Consider the following 19,516-nt stretch of genomic DNA (forward strand, 5'->3'; position numbering starts at 1 on the left):
GAGAGGCAGAAGCCCCACTCCCCAACCCCACGGGCTCAAGAGTATTAGACTTTAACAGCGCAGGACTGCATTGTGCACTTCGTCACTCTCCATCAGAAGCTTAGCTGCATCTTCTCCCGACTTTTTTTTTTACAGCTGGTGTTTCCTTCTTCAAAAAAGAATGGCCCTAATTGGCTAAAGCTGTGATTTGTTTCCCTTCAGCCGCAACTGCGGGTGGCCTGTGTGTGACTTAGTTGGTCCCCAGGGCAACGGGACGCTGCTGTCGCCGCAGTAATGGAGGGGAACTGAGCGAAGCTCCTGCGCTGGTCTTGTGGGAAAGAAGACTCGCGTGGACGGGCGCGCTTAGCGGAGGCAGGTGAGCTGGACAGGAGAGGAAAAAAAAACCAAGGCGTAATTTAGCCATCAAAGGGACCCCAAGGATACGAGACGCAGAAGTGCCCCGACGATAAGCTTTGTTGTAAGGAGTTTCACTCGGCTCTCCCGCTTGTATTACTCCGGTTGGCGATGGAGGACGAGGAAGACGAGACAGTGCAGGAAAAAAGTTTCGCTGACGACGAGCGGGTGCAGTTCGTTGGCTTCCGCCTGGCCCATTTATTAAGGTTCAAAGAAGAGAAATGGAGCAAGTTTCTGGAAGAGGAACAGAACCAAAAACTCCTGACGGGCTTTTTAGAGAGTAACACCCCAGCTTTCTTGGTCTTCTACCACTCTGTGGCCGGAGGATTGGCTTTAGAGACAAAGGTAAAAGGAGGGAATATGGTTTCATACATAGTTACTGTTCTTAAAGTAGTTTTCTTCTGTTTGGGGGCTATTTCGGCATCCAGTCACGTAGATATAAAAAGGCTGAGGAAATAGGAAACTTAATAAGCAAGTGTATGAATCCACTTGCAGGGAGTATCTACTGAATAATGGGATACAATTTTCCTGGGATACAATTTTCCTACAGTTAGAATTGCAATTACTTCTCCATATGAAAAACAATCTATCATTGGTGGAACTATGGACGGAGTTAGAGCTGTTGGTGTGGACTTGTCCACTTGTGGACTTTCTTTCACAATACCAATAGGTAATAAATAGCAGATTCTTCGGTGAGAATCCCTCTAAAAAGATTCTCTCTTACTTGTTTGATGTATTGAACCTTAATCCCTTGAACTGTAAATCAATCATATACAGTATTTTTATTTGGTTATTTTAATGTTACAATTTCTTGATAATAAAACAGTCTCATCAACCTTCTCAAAATTTTCCACAGTTAAACAAAAAGTTCATATCTAATTTTGGGGGGGAAGTTTCTGTAGAACTGCTTGCTATGGCTTTAATATAACACATTCAGGGCAAGATTTTAAACAATTTGTTTAGGTTTGAATTGGCATCAGATTACATTGATTATATATAAAATCAGAGTTGCATGAAATTCAAAAACATGTGGAACTTTGATTTTTGCTCTATGAATGATTAAATCCAATCAATAAAATTACTAATCCAGTTTGTGTTTTACATTTAAGTTTTTTATTCCAAAAACCAGTTCCCAAAAGTTGTATTCTACATTCATTTCTGCATATTCTATAAGCATTTATACTAGAAGTTGTGGTTCATTAGAAAGTTCTTACTTTCCATTGTTAGTTTAGTTAGTTTACAGGGCAAAATTACTTAAATAATTAAAATGAGTTGGCCAGTTTGGCCTGTAAAGAAATAGAAGGTATTGCTAGATTCTTGCAGCTATATCGTGACAAAAAGTTGATGGCCAGATATTCTTTAAGTTATGATTAAATGTCATGTTAAAACAAAGCCAAGAAAATTTCTGGCTACACCACAATCATTTTAGTTACCCTTGTTTAGTTCAACTTTGAAGTTTAAAATTCCTTGATTTTTCCTTGATTCTGACTAGCAAATCTTTCTCTTCCTTAGAACAGACGATTTCTATCCGTTTTCCCACTTCCTCCTTTTAGGGAAGATGGTGGAAAAAGTGGTTGTATTGCAACTCCAGAGCATCCTGAATGAAATACATTATTTGGGTCCCTTTTAGTCAGGTTTCAAACCAGATACAGCATTGGTCACGCTTGTGGAATAATTTCTGGCAAAAGCAGGAATGCGGATAATGAATCCATCCTTGCTTTCCATGACTTCTTGACAGCTTTTGGGGCCATTGACCACGGTATCCTTTTGGATGGCAGAGTATTATACTGATCACACAGTATTTCATGGCCACTCCCTAGTGGGATGCCACAGGTCTCAGTATTCTCTTTGCTCTTTTTTAACATTTACATGAAACCATTGGGTGAGATCACCCAACACTATGGAATGCAGTATCATCACTATGTGGATGTCACTTAGGCTTATATCTCTAACCTTGATGATCCAAGTGACACTATGGTTGTCCTTTCACAGTGCCCAGAGGTTGCAAGGATCCAAATGGGGGTCAATAAGCTTCAGCTGAACACTGGTAAAGCAAAGCAACTATGGGTGTAGGAATCCAGTTGTTTATCACCTTTAGTTCTGGATGGGTTGCAGTACCCCAGAGAGAAGTAGTATGCAATCTATGGGTTCTCCTAGACTCATGGTCAAAAAGCAATATGCTCTGCATGGGGGTACCTTAGAAGAATATGCATAAGTTCAGCTGGTGCAATTAGTGGCATGGATAGCTCTGAAGGCCCCTAGTGTAGTGCATATAATACCACATTTGCATGAACTGCATTGATTACATTATATATATATATATATATATATATATATATATATATATATATATATATATATATATATATATATATATATATATAATGTAATCAGTGTGTGTGTGTGTGTATGTATGTATGTATGTATGTATGTGTGTGTGTGTATATACATACATACATACATACATACATACATACAATATTTTTTTTTTACAACCCCTGGTAAGCCCCAATTATGGGAGGAAGCTAACTGCTTCCATCATCTGTCAAACCCAATATTTTTACTGTTGCCTTTGTTATATTTGTGTTTTTTTATTTGTGCTGATAAATCATACATGCATACATACACACACACACACACACACACACATATATATATATACACACATACATACATACATACATACATACACACACACACATTATGATATAGCAGGAAATATAAGCCCTGCACACCTTTCTGTCCATAATATATATGGTATACTGTATAGCATAGGGTAAGGGTACCCAACCCCTGTGCTGCGGCCCATTCAGAACCAGCTGTGGTTTTTATTAAGAATCAACAGAACTGGATCAGATATTAACAGGGGCAGATGAAAAACTAATTAAAAAACCTTTATAACTACCTATGGAGCCTTAAAATGGAAGAAGAGCAAGTAAAGGAAACAATGATAGTAAGGACCAAAAAATTGGCTATACTATAGAGTTAGATAAATATCAGAAATTGTGGGATAAGAATTACAAATTAACAATGTCAACTGCATATAAAGAAAATTTATATAAAACGTTTTATAGATGACATTTTTCACCAGCAGGGTTGGCAAAATGTTTAACTATATGTCTGCTAAGTGAAATGTAATCAGATACCAGGTTTGTGCTATCACATGCGGTGGACATGCCCAAAGGCAAAAAGATATTGGGAAAAAAATACATACATAGTTGGAAGAAAAATAGTAACACATAGACTTAAAGCCAGAAATATTTTTGTTGGGTATTCTACCAGAAAAATATAATAAAAGGAATATATATTTAATCTTACATGTGTTATCTGCAGCTAGAACTGTGTTTGCACAACAATGGAAAAATGAAGAGATCACTACATGTGATGAAAATGTTATAAAATATTAGAATGTGCAGAAATGGATAGACTAACATTCAAAATTAGGGTGAAGAAAGAAACGGAATATTTTTAACATGGGATTTGTTTTATCAATGGCTAATTAGCAGAAACAGAAGTTAGGACACCCATAATGCTATGTGCGCGACCCAGCTCACATGCTTGTGCGACCAGCACTTTCCCCCACTTTTGGCACTTTTTGTGCCCTCCCCTGGCTCCAGAGGATTTCTAGGAGCCTGGGGAAGGTGAAAACAGCCCCCCCTGATGCTCCCGGAGGCCCTCTGGAGCTTCCCTGAAGTCTCCGGAGGGTGAAAAACGGCCCTACAAGGAATCCAGAAGTTCAGGAATGGCGACTTCCAGTTTGTCTGTGGGGCCGATTTTCAACCTCTGGAGCCTTCAGGAGGCTTCCTTGAAGGCTCCGGTGGGCGAAAAATGACCCTACGAGCAAACTGGAAGTCTGTTCCTGAATTTCCAGTTTGCCTATAGGGCCAGTTTTTTGCACTCTGAAAAATGGCCTCAAAAGAAGGTCAAAATCAGCTGGCCAGCACACGCCCTAACAAATGGCTCTTTGTGCCACTTGTGGCACATATGCCATAGGTTTGCCATCATAATCCTAATGGGTCAAGCAGTTTAAAGTGGTGGTGGGAAGTTTGTACCTCCAAGATTCTGTTAAATAATTCTGCTAATTCTATAATAAAGTAGAATTAATTCATCTAGTTTGGTTTCCTATCTGGTTATCTGAGAGGACTGATATCAATCTTTCAAGTCTGAAAGTATGTGGGCCTTTCCTAAGTCTCTTTTTCTGACTGTTAAGCCACTGTGGGTTCTCCCTCTCTTATCTGATTGTTTCCTAGGCAGCATCTCTTCCCCTCATTCTTAAAGATCAGACATTTTATTACACACCTTGATTTCAGTGAACAAGATCTACAGCACTTGGACCTACTATAAATAGAGCAATAAACCAGCCATTGTCTGCAAAAAGTTTCCCCACCTCCAACCTATGAAAATATAAAATTCTACAGTGTCTCTTGTAGTACGAGTCCTTTTCTTTCTAGAGTTAAACCTAAGTAGTTGCAGGGTATTGGCCAGAGCTATAATGTAAAACAACAGCTCCGCAATGGGATAAACCATGGGTTTCTTTTCTTCATTATTATTAGTATATCTTTTTCTGATTTAGATACCAAGTGTTATAAAGCATAAACTTGTATGGGTCATGAAGACTGCAAATTGCATTGGAACAGAAAACTACAAGGAAGACCTCAGATTGTCAGAACTGTCTGGAATACCCTTGGAGCATGTAATGGTATTCTTAGAGAAGGTACTGTTTGTTTGTTTGTTTTGTTTTGTTTTATTTACATATAGCATTTACAGATCATGTTTTCTGTAGAAGCTCAAGTCAGTACATGTAAAGATCTCCCTTCATTTTAGTCTCTGAAATAGATTGTTGGGAGTCGAAATTTGGTGAAACATCCAGCAGTGAATTTCAGTATTTAGCAAGGACTGGAATCTAGAATCCCTATTTTAACATTCAAAGGACTCGTAATTCTTATATAGAGTGCAAGAGTACTATGGAGTACTCTTGTACTCTGTATATTTAGTACTAGACAAATAACTTTATTTAAATAACTTTAAAATGATTTTTGAAGACAAGAACTTTAAAAACAAATTGTACTGCAAACTAGAGCATACAAACTTTTGCCAGACCAATTCTCAAATACAGCTTGTTTGTCTTGAATCCACACTATATATCGGACATTAATACAATTGAGCAAGTCCAGAGGTATTTCACGAGAAGAGTACTCCTCTCCTCTGCTCACAATAGAATATCTTATTCCACCAGGCTTGGAATTTTGGGCTTGGACAACCTAGAACTGGGATGCGAACCTACGACAAACGTGCCAAAGGTGGCATGTGGAGCCATTTGTCATGGCATGTGAGGCATTGCACTGGCCAGCTGACTTTGGCCTTCTTTTGAGGCCATTTTTCACCTTATGGAGGCTTCGCCAAAAACCAGCCCTACGGGCAAACTGGAAGTCCATTTTCGAACTTCCAGTTTGCCTGTAGGGCCAGTTTTTCGCTCTCTGGAGGTTTCAGGGAGGCTCCTGAAGCCTCTGGAGGGCCTCCGGGTAGCGGGGAGGCTGTTTTTGCCCTCCCCATGCTCCTATAAAGCCTCTGGAGCCTGGGGAGGGTGAAAAAAGCACGCCAAAGATGAGGGGGAGCGCTGGTCGTGCATACTAGATCATTATGGATGTGGCACACCTGTGCACGACCCCCCTGCACTCCTCCGCTCTTGGTACGTGAGCCAAAAAAGGTTCACCATCACTGACCTAGAACTATGCCACCTACAGTCTGACCTAAGCATAGTAGAAAAAATTGTCTGCTACAACGTCCTACCTGTCAATAACTACTTCGGCTTCAACTGCAATAATACATAAGCAAACAATAGATACAAACTCAAGTTAAACCACTCCAAACTCAATTGCAGCAAATATATTCAGCAACAGAGTAGTCAATGCCTGGAATATACTACCTGACTCTGTTGTTACATCCTCAAACCCCCATAACTTTAACCTTAAACTGTTTACTGTGAACCTCACCCCATTCCTAAGAGGTCTGTAAGGGGGCATGCATAAATGCACTAGCATGCCTATCGTCCCTGACCTACTGTCCCCATTTATTTGTACCCATTTCCTGTGTTCATGTCCATGTTTATACTTATGCCTGTTATCTTGTACATCAGTGGTGGGTTCCTACCAGTTCAGACTGGTTCAGCTGAACCGGTAGTAGCTTGGCAGCCTGGGTCACTGAAACCAGCAGTGACCCAGGCCTGCTATGCCCCAAACCGGTTCTCCTGATAGCGCTGTATGTGCCGCCATTTTGTTTTTTGCTTCTGCGCATGCACAGAGCAATTTTTGTTGTATTGTGCATGTATGGGCGGTGCGTCCCTGAGTGAACCAGCTGTAGTCTCTGCCAGAAACCACCCCTGTCGTACATGTTTGGAAAACTAAATAAATAAAAAAAATAAATAAATAACCACTTTGCAATATGTTATCCTTACATCTGTTTTAGTAGAAAAGTTGCCAAAAAGCTGCTTCTTTTTGGAGAAAACTAGATTCCTATCTTCTGGGTGTTCTCATTTTTTTTAAAAATAAGGATTATGGAAACTTGTTTAGCAATATTATAAAGACAGCTTTTATATTGAAAGGAATTATGGTGGATTTTTTAAAAAAATATTTTGTAGTCTATAGACCACTGAGAGACATGATGGTGAAATCAGCAACAACAATTTTGTAATATTTTTCAGACAGTGTTCTAGAGAATGTTTGAAATTTCAAATGCAATCTTGTCCCAAATGTGTTTATTCAAAAGACAACTGGACTTTCTGGTTTTTCTTTGAAAACTTTCTGCTTCTCATCCAAGAAGTTTCTTCAGTTCCCACTGGGTGGTGGGGAGTGCAAGGATTTACACTCCTTGCAGACATGTGATCATTTTCATTCTTTTAGCAAGTCATTAAAGTTTATCTGTGTTGCCAGGTCACCTGAGTAGTGCAAATGGGTGTGGAGCCTTCTTGGAACTATTGAATAGAGTGTGTTGTAGACTGGAAATAGATGATGTTATTTTCCTCCACCTCTGTTGAAAGAGGGCTGTTCAATTTTGACATAGATGGCCTCTTTGACCCCTCTTTCAAACCAGCGGTCCTCTCAGTCCAAAATGTAGACTTTGCTGTCTTCAAAAGAATCAGCTTTATCTTTTAAATGCAGATGGACTAGTCCTGTTGGATTTGTTCTCCTATGTTTTGTCATGCTTTTATGAAGTAGTTTTGTTTCCCTAATGTACATATCTGCAAATGACTCATTGCATTGTAACTGCATATACTGCGTTGCTCAGTTTGTGTCTAGGTGTTTCATCCTTGGGGTTGACAAGTTTCTGCCTTAGTGTAGATGAAGTGTAGGGTAGTGTGCAGTGCACATATGTTGTGTTGACTGAAGATCCTCAGTCTTCAGAGCTTTTCTTATATTCCTGCAATGTACGGAATTACAACATTGCTTTGTTTACTGTTCTTTGCGTGCAGACCATCTGCAGCAAAAAATGCAGTATATAAATGCTGAAAACAGTAAGATAGGGAGTTAATCAGTGTTCAGTCATGGAAAGTTAGATAGCTTAGTGCTAGTCATGGTCTCCCAGGGCAGCCTACTAGTCTTACAAGGATGGTGCAGGAAAAATGGAAGAATGCTATGTACATGGCTTTGAACTTCTGCAGGAAATAAATAAATGTTTTTGTCCTACAGGTTCATAGTTCAATAGGAAATATAAGCAGCAAATGAAAGAAGTATTGGATTATAGTATAGTATTGTGACTAGATAATATGCTTTGAAAGTATTGATTGCTATCTGACTTAAGGATAAAATACATATTCACATAATTAATAAATGCAAGACTATAATAAAAATTTACCTATTTAGCTATCTAATACAACATTAATTTTGTATACTAATTAGAGCCAGGAATTCCCCTCCTAAAAGCATTTTCTTCATGGTTTACCTATTCTGTTGTCTTAAGAATTACATAAAAATCCTTTAGCTGGGCAGGATGTTGTGTACCAGTCTATTTTTATTTATTTTTTCTTAATTGACATAATATTTCAAAAAAAAAGATCACACAATAAGATCATATTATTGAGCTAATAATATGAAGTGTATTGTCTGCAAGCACACTGGAATCTGTGTGTACAGGATGGCACCCATCTCATAATGCTTGAGATTTCTGATCTTAATGTTGAGTGCTCATTTAGTCTTACCTTATTTCTAAATTGCATGTTTATTTAGAGTACAGTTTGTTCTCAAGCTGATGTAAGTTTACATTTATCACTATGGAATATATATTGCAACAAACAAACTTTTGGAATGTTATAGTTACAGATCCTAGTCCTACTGGAACTGTTTGATTGGTATATGACACAAAGATCAAACATTTCACAATATCAAAAGTGCTTGATCAAATATTTTTAACATTTCTGATTATCATTGAAGAACTATCTTGTGTTAGAGACCAAATAATTTTTTAAAAATTGAAAGTCTTGCAAAATGAATAAGAGACAGATCTTCATTTCATAATCAGTTAAGAATAAAATGTTTATTATTAAAAACATAATTCAGTTTGTAGTAATATTGGGCTTAATAATTACAGTTCTTAGAATATATTTGGTATTCAAAGTAATTGAACTCTTCTTTTTTTTTGACAGACTAGGGTATCAGAATCAAACACCAAAACCAATATAAGGAAGTTGTTGAATTAACTGGAAAGATAATTTAGAATCTACTACTTCATAAACTCATTCAAATTTTATTTAAAATTGAGATTTCGCTATGTAGTAAATAAAGATTAATAGCTGTTCATATAATTAATTTGAATCTTGGGTTGCGTTCCATAGATTGAAGGGACTCCAATGTCATGAAATTTGCATAGCAAAGAAAATACAGATTATTCCTCTAGTTTGAATCCTAAATGTACAGTATGGAATTCAATTCAAGAGATTATTTACTGAATTGAATAAGGAACAGATAATGTTTCTCTATTTTCTCCTGGGAATCCACTCTCATGTTACTCTAGAGATAATCTCTATATCGTGCATTTACAGAATGAAATGAAAATTGGAAAACAATGTTAGTAAGAGTGACTCAAACTTAATCCTTTTCTGAGCCAAGCCACTCTCTAAATCATTTTTAAATCAGATAGAAAATTCACAACAGTTACCTTTTTACTCTGTTTTCCCAATCAGTATTGCTGTTTTAGGGTGATAGATGGCAATTGTTGAGGTAATTATTTTACATAATGTATGTAAAAATTATTTTACATACATCATAATTATGATATTATTTTACATAATATCATAATAGTGATATAAGCTCGTATTTTGTCTGAATCCATACTTATCAGTGAGATCAAATGGAAGTTGAATATAATGGGTCTCTCTTCATATGTACTCTAAAGATATGGTATACCATGTAATGGATCTAAATCAGAGGTGGGTAGTGGAATTCAGGCCTGGGTCGCAGAACCAGCAGTGACCCAGGCCTGCCATGTCCCTGAACCAGTTCCCTCTCCACCGCTGGAGCAGTGCCATTTTGTTTTTTACTGACTGCGCATGAACAGTTCACTGTTCTGTGCATGCACAATTGTTCTGTGCATGCATGTGCACAGCACGTGCCTGGCTAATGGGTTGTGAATTGGTAGTAAAACCAGCAGCAGCCCACCCTTGATCTGAATATGGTTTTGTGTTGACCATAAGAACACTGATTGTTGTTAAATGATTGTACAGCATAGTAAGTAATAGTTTAGTATTTGCAAACCTGTATTGAGTTTCCATCTTGAAATACTTTGAAGCCATAAGATTATCAGTGCATGTCTGTATATAAGAATAAAAACAGAATACAAATAAACAAATTTAAGCCCTTATAGTGTAAAGTTATAAAATACATAATGCAATGATATCCTTTTTTAAAAAATAGTCTTACTGTGAATTATCAATGCATAATGTTTCATTTTAAAAGTTAACATAATTTTTTGAGGGTGTTTATGAAAGAAAATCTAGTTTATGTGGAATATAACAACAAAAATTACACACGACTTCAAAAAGAAGGTTAAGTTTTAAGGATTCTTTACATCATTGACATCTTGTTCTTTCTGCTGCCAGGTTGTAGTTCCTGTTCTTTCCACTAAGAAAAATAATGGCTCTTGGCCACATGTTATTTCCCATGATATGGAGCGGCATATAGAGATAATTAAAAACAAGACCTATGTTATGAATGGAATTGTGTCTGGGAAAATTCTTCTTCCTCTTCCAACAATTGCAGCAAAGACTGATTTGCAGGATATGTGCATTGAAAATAAGTAAGGAGTTTACATATATATGTAATGGAATGTGTGAATGTCTTTGGGAATGTGGGGAAAAGATGCTACCTAGGAAACAAAAAGAAGCAGGACACCTCCAATAGCTTAATAGAGAGACTTGAGAAGGACCCGGTCTAATGGATCAAGCAGTTAAAGTGTAAGCAGGAAATTTGTGCGTTCAAAATTATAGTACAAGAAAGTATAATTAATTCATCTAAAACAGAATCATAGGTTGGAAGGGACCTTGGAGATCCTCTTGTCTAGTGATGGTGAACCTTTTCAGCACCAAGTGCCGGAAAGGGAGCTTGCACGCTCGTCAGAGATGCAACCTGGAAGAGAAGCAGCCCAAGGGACATGTGTACACCGGAAAATGGAAGACAAGCTCTTCTGGTTTCTGGCACTGCTGCACATACAAAGGCCAGCTGATTGTCATGCACGCTTATGCAGCAGAAACCTGGAAGAGGAATGGGCAACACGTGTGCCAGGTGACATGGCTTGGCCTGCCACTTCTGGCACATGTGCCATAAGTTCACCGTCACGGCTCTATTCCAGCCCCCTGTTCAAGATAGGAACCTTAATTGACTTCCAATAGTTTGGTCTGCTTTTGAAAGCCTCAATGCATCCATTACTCCAGGAGGTAAGCTATTACCTAATTGTTCTGACTGTCAGAAAATTTCTCCTTACTTCTAAATTGGATCTCTTTTTAACTAGCTTCCGCCTATTACATCTCATCTGGTGCCTTAGAGAATGTCCTTATAATCCTTCCATTTGATAGACATACCATCCATCCTTCCATCCATCCATCCATCCATCCATCCATCCATCCATCCATCCATCCATCCATCCATCCATCCATCCATCTATCTATCTACCTACCTACCTACCTATCTATCTAGGGTTAAGCTGCCAGTCAGTGTTATTAGTTGCCAGTCAGTGTTATTAGTGTAGTATCAGACAAAAATATATTTACATGATTCCTTAGAGAAGAGAGATTCTGTCAATCACTACTTCCATGGCCTTCTCAGTACATAGACACTTTGATGGGCAACAGAATCTCTTCTTTTTCCATTCAGTTATTGCAAGGAACAGTTGGATTAATTATGTGGTATAGGGAAACAAGATGAATTTAAATTCTGGGAATTACGTACTGGTCCCAAGTGTTTCAGGATGCTTTCTCTTGTTCTTTAAGGACAGATTTCTGGGAATATTTAAGTAATATCTGGCAGCCTAGGAGGAATCCAGTATATAAATCTCCCTCTCCACTAGCTGAGTGATATTTTTGCAGCCTTTAAGCACTTTCCTCATAACTAAATTCTGTACAGGTTGACTTTTTTTGAGGCTATGCTTAAACCTAGCATTATAATTTTAACTGGATATAGCAGTTGGGTTGTTCACCCCATAGATTCCTAGTTGATTAGAGTGGCAATCAGTCCTGATGCCTTGAACTATCACAAGTAAATAAGCAAATACATCTATAATAATCCTATAATGAATGCAACTTATTAATAATGCTTCATTTTAAAGGTTAGATTATTTTAAAAAATAAAAACTTTATAGATTACAAGATAACTAATGGCTACTGAAAACGACAGGTATATATTTTAATATCATTTGCTTTTTCTCAGTGTCATTTTTGGATACACAAGTAGGAATGTGCAGTTGCACCTACCCTTTGCTTAGCCACTGTAGCAGAATTCCAGGTTGGATTATTCTTTGATCAAAATCTGTGCATTTCTTGATATACTCTTATAAGAATAAGGAAAATGGGGCTATATTAAGGATAAATAAAAGGGAAGCATTTGTTAGCAATAGCAATAGCAATAGCAGTTAGACTTATATACTGCTTCATAGGGCTTTCAGCCCTCTCTAAGCGGTTTACAGAGTCAGCATATTGCCCCCACAGTCTGGGTCCTCATTTCACCCACCTCAGAAGGATGGAAGGCTGAGTCAACCTTGAGCCGGTGAGATTTGAACCGCCGAACTGCAGATAGCAGTCAGCTGAAGTGGCCTGCAGTACTGCACTCTAACCACTGCACCACCTCAGCTCCTCAATATATGAAAGAATGGCTACAAATACTGTAGAGCAGTGTTTCTTAACCTTGGCGGCCTTAAGTCCTGTGGACTTCAACTCCCAGAATCCCCTAGCCAGCACAGCTGGCTGGGGGATTCTGGGAATTGAAGTCCACAGGACTTAAGGTCGCCAAGGTTGAGAAACACTGCTGTAGAGTTTGTGTATCCACATCACAAATCCAATTGACAGAAGACCTTGACTTTAAGCTTGACTTTCAAAGTGCCCTTGTAATGCTAATATCATCTCAGAACATATACTTTATTTATCACTGAAAACAAAAATTCTCTTTATTTGGTGAACTTTTTAAAAGGAAACATTGGAAATTGCTTAATTTGTCAGTTAAATATGTAATTTGTCATGTCATGTAAAGCAGTACCATCTGTTATCAGATCAGAACCAAATAATAAAAGCACACCCAAAATATTGTGCAGTTAGTTTCAGGATAACTTTAAGCATCTCTAAGCATGGAAAAATCATCCTTTATTCTCCCTATCTTTTAGGCAAAATTCCCAGACAAGACCAGTACTTCATGAAATAGAATCAATGGTTATCAAGTGGTCATGCCAAATAAAAGACATTTTGGAAAGGAATATAGCTCAACTGTCTTTTAACCAGATTCACCCAGATCCTCAGAGTGAACTTAAGTTTTGGAAAGAAAGAAAAGACAATCTCTTGTGTATATATGATCAGGTAGGTAGTTCCTACTCCAATGATAGTTTGTGACTGTTTTTCAATAATATGTACTTGAAGCACTGTTCCCTCTAAGGTGCGCGGCTGCGCGGCCGCGCACGTGGCAAGAAAACACCGCGCAGCCGTTTCTAACTGCGCGCAGTGATTTCTGTCACAGGCAGAAGGGGAATATCTGCTGCCGCCTCCTCCTCCTCCAATAGCACTTCCAGATTTGCCGCCTGACACAACTGAGGTTAAGCCGCCAAAGCTCCCGTCAGCACCTCCGCCCGTGGCAGTGGTGCCTCTCCCTCCATGCAGAGCACCTGAGCTGGCCCCCGTGTTATCCCTCCCCCTTCCTCCTCCGCCGTGCTTTTGAGGAGCCATGAGGCCGCGGGAGCTAGTAGGAAGGCAGCAGAGGGGGCGGGAGCAGGAAAAAAAGACCTCATGGCTTCTCAAAAGCATGTGGAGGCGGTGGCAGGGGTAACCCAGAGCCCAGCTGAGGTGCTCCGAGGGGAGGGGGAGGCACCGCCACCGCTGCCGTGGGTGGGGGCACCTGCAGGAGCTTTGGCTGCTTCACCTCGGCTGCAGCGCTGGGCAGAAAATGTGTTGGTGATGTTGGAGGAGGAGGAGGAGGCGGCGGTGGCAGCAGTTATTCTAGTTGCGACGGGGGCTCGTTGGCATCTTCAGTGGCAGCCCTGCCCCCTGTGAAAAAAACCGAAAATGGATCCACACAGATGACATCGCCGCAACATGACTGGAGGAGGAATTCTGGGAGTTGAAGTCCACAAATCTTAAAGCTGTCAGGTTTGAAGACCCCTGGGGTTTTTTTCCCTAAAGGGTTATGGGTACAAGGATCTTGTAACTTGACAGCTTTAAGACTTGCATGCTTCAATGCCAGAGTTTCTGAGCCAACATGACTGAAGGAGGAATTATGGGAGTTGAAGTCCACAAGTCTTAAAGCTGTCAGGTTTGAAGACCCCTGGGATTTTTTTTTCTAAAGGGTTAGGGGTGCAAGGATCTTGTAACAACAGCTTTAAGACTTGCATGCTTCAAATGCCAGACTTTCTGAGCCAACATTTTGGTTGCTAAGCAGGACCGTTGTTAAGTGATACTGATATTATATAACACTTTTAATTAAGCGGGTACCTTGAATAAACATAACTTTGAGTTTCAAATAATACTGATTTCGTTGTTGTCTTAGGTGACATCTGTGAAAAAAATTCAGGTGCTCAGGCATGAAAATATGCCGCTCAAACACTATACTTTTCTGCTCACACTGAAAAAAAATTAGAGGGAACATTGACTGGAAGAGAAAGTGAATATGTTCATTTCTAACCAACAGATGAAACATCAAATACAAATTAGTCTAACAATGGTTTAGAGCATTCTATAAATATATTTTCTGTTTTTATTGCAGTTTACTTAGATTTGTATGTAGCCTCACAATGTATTTATTAATAAATTATAAATACATTTAAAAACTGCTTCAGTCAAGATGATTGTAAGCAATGTGCAAAAGCAAGTGCTGCAACTAACAAATAGTAACCATAATAAATGACAGTGAAATATAATAAACTATATTATAAATAATTTTGATTAAATATATATTCTTGTCACTAGAAGTTCTATAGCACCAGTAGCAACACAATTTTAATGACTTTCTAGTAGGCCACAAAAATAAAATATATTCACTCATTTTATAGTATAGGAAAAGAATGAGATTTCCTAGTAGTTTCAACATCAATATTCAAAAACATCCTATCTGTTCTACACATTAAAAAAACATAGCGTTAGCACTTAGACTTATATACCACTTTACAATGCTTTACAGTCCTCTCTAAGCAGTTTACAGAATCAGCATATTACCCCCAACAATCTGGGTCCTCATTTTACCAAACTTGGAAGGATGAAAGGCTGAATCAACCTTGAAATGGTCAGAATAAAACTGGCAGTGAGCAGTGAATTAACCTGCAATGCTGCATTCTAACCACTGCACCACCACAGCTCTTAACATTTATTAAAGGACAATATAACTTTCCCATTTTCTTATCATGTTGAATAAGTGAATGGTCATTACGGTTTTCTGCATTGGTAATGATATATTTGAAAAAACATGTTATGGATAGATCATCAAGAAGAAGATATCTCTATGTGGTTGCTAGGAGTAAAAAACAACTTGGTAATTACTATTCTCAGTTGCATTCTAGAAATTGGCTAGAAACATTATCTTACCAAACATTCCTGAACATGTAGGTTGGCTTAGATGGCTTCAATTCATCAAGTGCAGGGTACCAAACTTGTCGCCCACAGGCAGAATGCATCACTCACTGGCCACGCCCGGTTTAGCAAAGGGGAAAAAAGTCATGATATGTCACATGACGACTCCATGATGACACGGAGAACTCCTGATTTAGTGGTTTTCAGACATACAATATGGCAAAAATAGATAAGAATCTTAATTGAAATGTTTTGGAATATTAGTCTTTATACTTATCGCCTTATAAACAATTGATTGTCCTCTGTGAAATTGAGGATGAAGATTTTCTCATATACCCCATGGATGCTCAAATCAGTTGCCACTAGCTGATTGCAATCAACCTGTTTGGTTCATACTAGGGCTTGAATAATTTTGATAAAACTAATTACAGCATGTCCTCATGGGCTGTAAAAGGTGAAATTGCATGCTTAATAAATTAATTGATTGACAAATAAGATTTGTAGGAGCAAGAATTAATGCAATAACGATCACTCAACCTTTTTGAAGGGAAAAAAAAGCCTTTATGGCCATTAATCTTTCCAACTATTTCTGCTTGAGAAAAGGCAAAGACTTGAGCATGTTAGAATGACTGGGATTGCATTTTAGATTTGTGTAGGGCCATTTATGAAACATGATTGTTTGACCTTTTCAGAGTCTTTTTAAATTCACACAATCATGTGGCAAATATAAATATATTTATTAAAGATCTTTTTAAATTCCAGCTTAAGAGCCCTGTTATCCAAAAATTGATTGGAATCTTAAAAATCAAGAAGAGCAGTTATTATCCAACTTTTCAGGATATTTATAAGGATGTAGAAAATGGTAAGGTTTCTTTGATGAATTTATATTTTATATAAATGGATAAAATGTATCAAACCCATTTTCTTTTTTTACTATGTCACAATAATTTTACATTAAATTATTGCTTTGGGAGATAGTCTCATTAAGTCAGTCTTATGCAATATGCCATACTTCATTGTGTTACATTTAGATATTTCCCTATATACGTACACATAAAATTAAATTAACATACAGTGTTTCTTGCAAGCATTATTTTGAAGCTGTTACTTGCAGACAATCTATTTCTAACATTAAAATGGTTTTAAAATGGTTTTCTCATTTTTACATATTGATTAAATGAAATGTCAATGGAAAATCATTAAAGTACATGTTATTTTTATAAGGTACTGTGCTCCAAAAGAACTAAGTGGATGATTCATTTTCATATTGTTCTAATTAGGCAGAATATTACATCATTGTCCTTTTTTTTTGCAATTTGAAAAAAAGTACACTAGTTTATAGCTTTTTGTCAGGAAAAAACTGCATTTAGAATTTTGAATACATTGCCATACAATGTTTTCCAAGCAGTTGGGCCAACCACCAAACTTGCATATATCAGAAGACAGAATGCTGTAGTTGTTCTGTGGTTACACCATAGGACAGTCTTTATGTTGCCAGTTTAGCAGGATGCAGACAATTTTCTTTTCCTGTCTCCTTGTGTTACTGGAGACAGGTGGAACATGGACCCTAATAGTCTCCAAGTAGCATCTATGACCAAGTTGATTATTATCCTTAAAAGATCATCATTTTCTTTTAAAAGTGAGTATGGCTAAGTACATACTCTAGATTATATTAGGCACACATACCACAAGGCAGTTTTAATCCTTTCTTTCTTTTACAGCACTTATTGAAGCCGAAGATATTGAATTATATCTTAAAACTTTAGAAAGACATATTCAGTTTTTTCAAGAGACCGAATTTTCAGGGATACACATTTTGATTCCTCCTCTGTTTCACACCATCTGCCTGATCTGGAGTCATTCCAAATTTTATAACATGCCAGCACGAATCATATCTCTACTGCAGGAATTCTGCAATCTGTTCATTCATCAGGTAGTAACATTTTAAGTACCAGAATAAATTGAATGCAATGCACTCTATTTTTATATGAAAGTGCCTGAGAATTGTAGTCAGGGAAGGAAGTTTACTTAAATATATCCTTGCTTTTAGGGACCCATCTGTACAGTACCTAGAAAAGTGCTTTCTCCTACATTAATGTCAGTATATGAAATCTACTTTAAGAGTTGTATCCAGCCTCCACTTCCTAGACCCCTGCAAGGTTGGGGAACTGAAGAAATGTGCATTACGATACAAACCCTGTAATTTAGGAACTTGCTCCAATGATAAGAAACATAAGCATGGAAAGCATGAAAGACTAAGACTGGCAAGATGAAACTGAAATCTATTTTTGTCACTTTTTTGTGATAGATGTCTAAATATCATTCTTTTCAAATTTAGGAAGAATGTAGAACCTTCCTTTATAGACAGGTATTTTAAAAAGTATATGAATAATAGCACATTGCTGCATTAGCCATTTATATTTTAAAACATCTGATTGCATTATTCTTTGCCCCAGGCTACAGTGTATCTTTCACCAGAAGATATTATGAAAAGGGAAGCAGAAGAAACTTTGGAACAAGTACAAAATGCTCTTAATACTTTAAGAAGTTTTAAGGATGCTTTTTTTAATGAAAGGAAACAAGTGGCAACTTACTTCACTAGCAGTCAAGAAGTTAGATTTTGGGATTTTCAACCTCAGATGGTATTTTCCAGATTTGATATGTTTTTAAATCGCCTGGACAAAATAGAGGTATTATTTATCATTCTATCCATTAAAATTACAGTTTCTGGAAAAATTATGTGGAATTTTCTGTAACAATAACTTAGCTACTTTTACACAACAGCAAGGAAGAAACAGAGAAAGAGAAGAAAACTTATTTACAATTGCAAGTCCCAAATTTATAAATTATCTTTATGCATGTGGATAACTAAATCATATATGTATGTATGTATGTATATAATGCAAGTCAGGTGTTTTTTTTTGAAAAAGTCCATTAATCCAATAGCAAAAATATTGGTATAGTATTGCATAGGTGCAGCTTTCTTTAATTAAATGTTGCTTTTATTATATCTTTACTTGTAAGTTATTTGTAAAAATTAGTAAATACTGGATCCAAACAAACAAACAAATTAATAAATAAAATTAATACATAAATGAATTTTTTGTCATTATAATACAGAGTTAATGGATAGGCACCAGTTTAATAGGTAAAAATAAGACACAAGAAGCAAATAATTAGTTCCTGACATATTGTACGCAGACATATACACATAATAAAAAGAGATCTTAGGTGGACACAAAGTACAGAAGATCCAACCAGGTTCCTAATAGCCTGATGGCTTACAGGTTAAAGAGTTCTTCCCCAGTCCTCTGCCCAGTTTTATTTCACATATTATCTACATGTTAAGGCATAGATTTTATTATGACAATATGGTAGAAAGACCATCATGCATATACCTTGCATGTTGTATCCTGTTTGTAGGAGAAGTCATGTGAGTGACAGATTTGATTCCATAGAGCCAGCATTATAGAACAATTTCTTAAAGCCAAAGTGATGGCAATTATATTCTGTCAAGCCCTTCACAACAAGTATCTAGCCACAGATACCAAGATGGTCCTATTCTATGCTAGGAAGTCTTGCAGTATATAGTCACATGATCCTGGTCAAAAACCAATTTTAAAAGTGTGATGGTAGTCTCACTCAATGTTCAAAGAAAAAGCTCAAAGCATTCTAGGCAGGTGTCAAAGACTTTGTTTTAGAATGTGACTATCTGGTTCTTGGCTACTCAGAAATCTGCTCCCAATTAAATAAACTGGCACTTTGCCATTTGATTCTGTACATAATTTTAAGACATCCTTGCAGATTTTAAAGTCCGAATATTGGCTTGTCAGGATCTAAGTTTGTAAAACTGGGAGTGGAGAAAATTTGTTTTTCTAA

The 19,516-nt window shown here is 37.4% G+C and overlaps 1 protein-coding gene across 1 annotated transcript in view; it reads left to right on the top strand.

The window, feature by feature from the left end:
* Nucleotides 1–504: 504 nt before the first annotated feature.
* Nucleotides 505–19,516, top strand: part of DNAH11 (dynein axonemal heavy chain 11) — a 176,462-nt gene continuing 157,450 nt past the window's right edge. Inside the window, exons 1-7 of the mRNA XM_032235831.1 lie at nt 505–738; nt 4,967–5,107; nt 10,484–10,680; nt 13,252–13,441; nt 16,400–16,499; nt 17,359–17,570; nt 18,094–18,327. Coding sequence (XP_032091722.1) covers nt 505–738; nt 4,967–5,107; nt 10,484–10,680; nt 13,252–13,441; nt 16,400–16,499; nt 17,359–17,570; nt 18,094–18,327 — 1,308 coding nt within the window. The remainder of the gene's footprint in view (nt 739–4,966; nt 5,108–10,483; nt 10,681–13,251; nt 13,442–16,399; nt 16,500–17,358; nt 17,571–18,093; nt 18,328–19,516) is intronic.

The sequence above is a fragment of the Thamnophis elegans genome, chromosome Z (genome assembly GCF_009769535.1).
Source record: "Thamnophis elegans isolate rThaEle1 chromosome Z, rThaEle1.pri, whole genome shotgun sequence".
NCBI classification, from domain to species: Eukaryota; Metazoa; Chordata; class Lepidosauria; order Squamata; family Colubridae; genus Thamnophis; species Thamnophis elegans.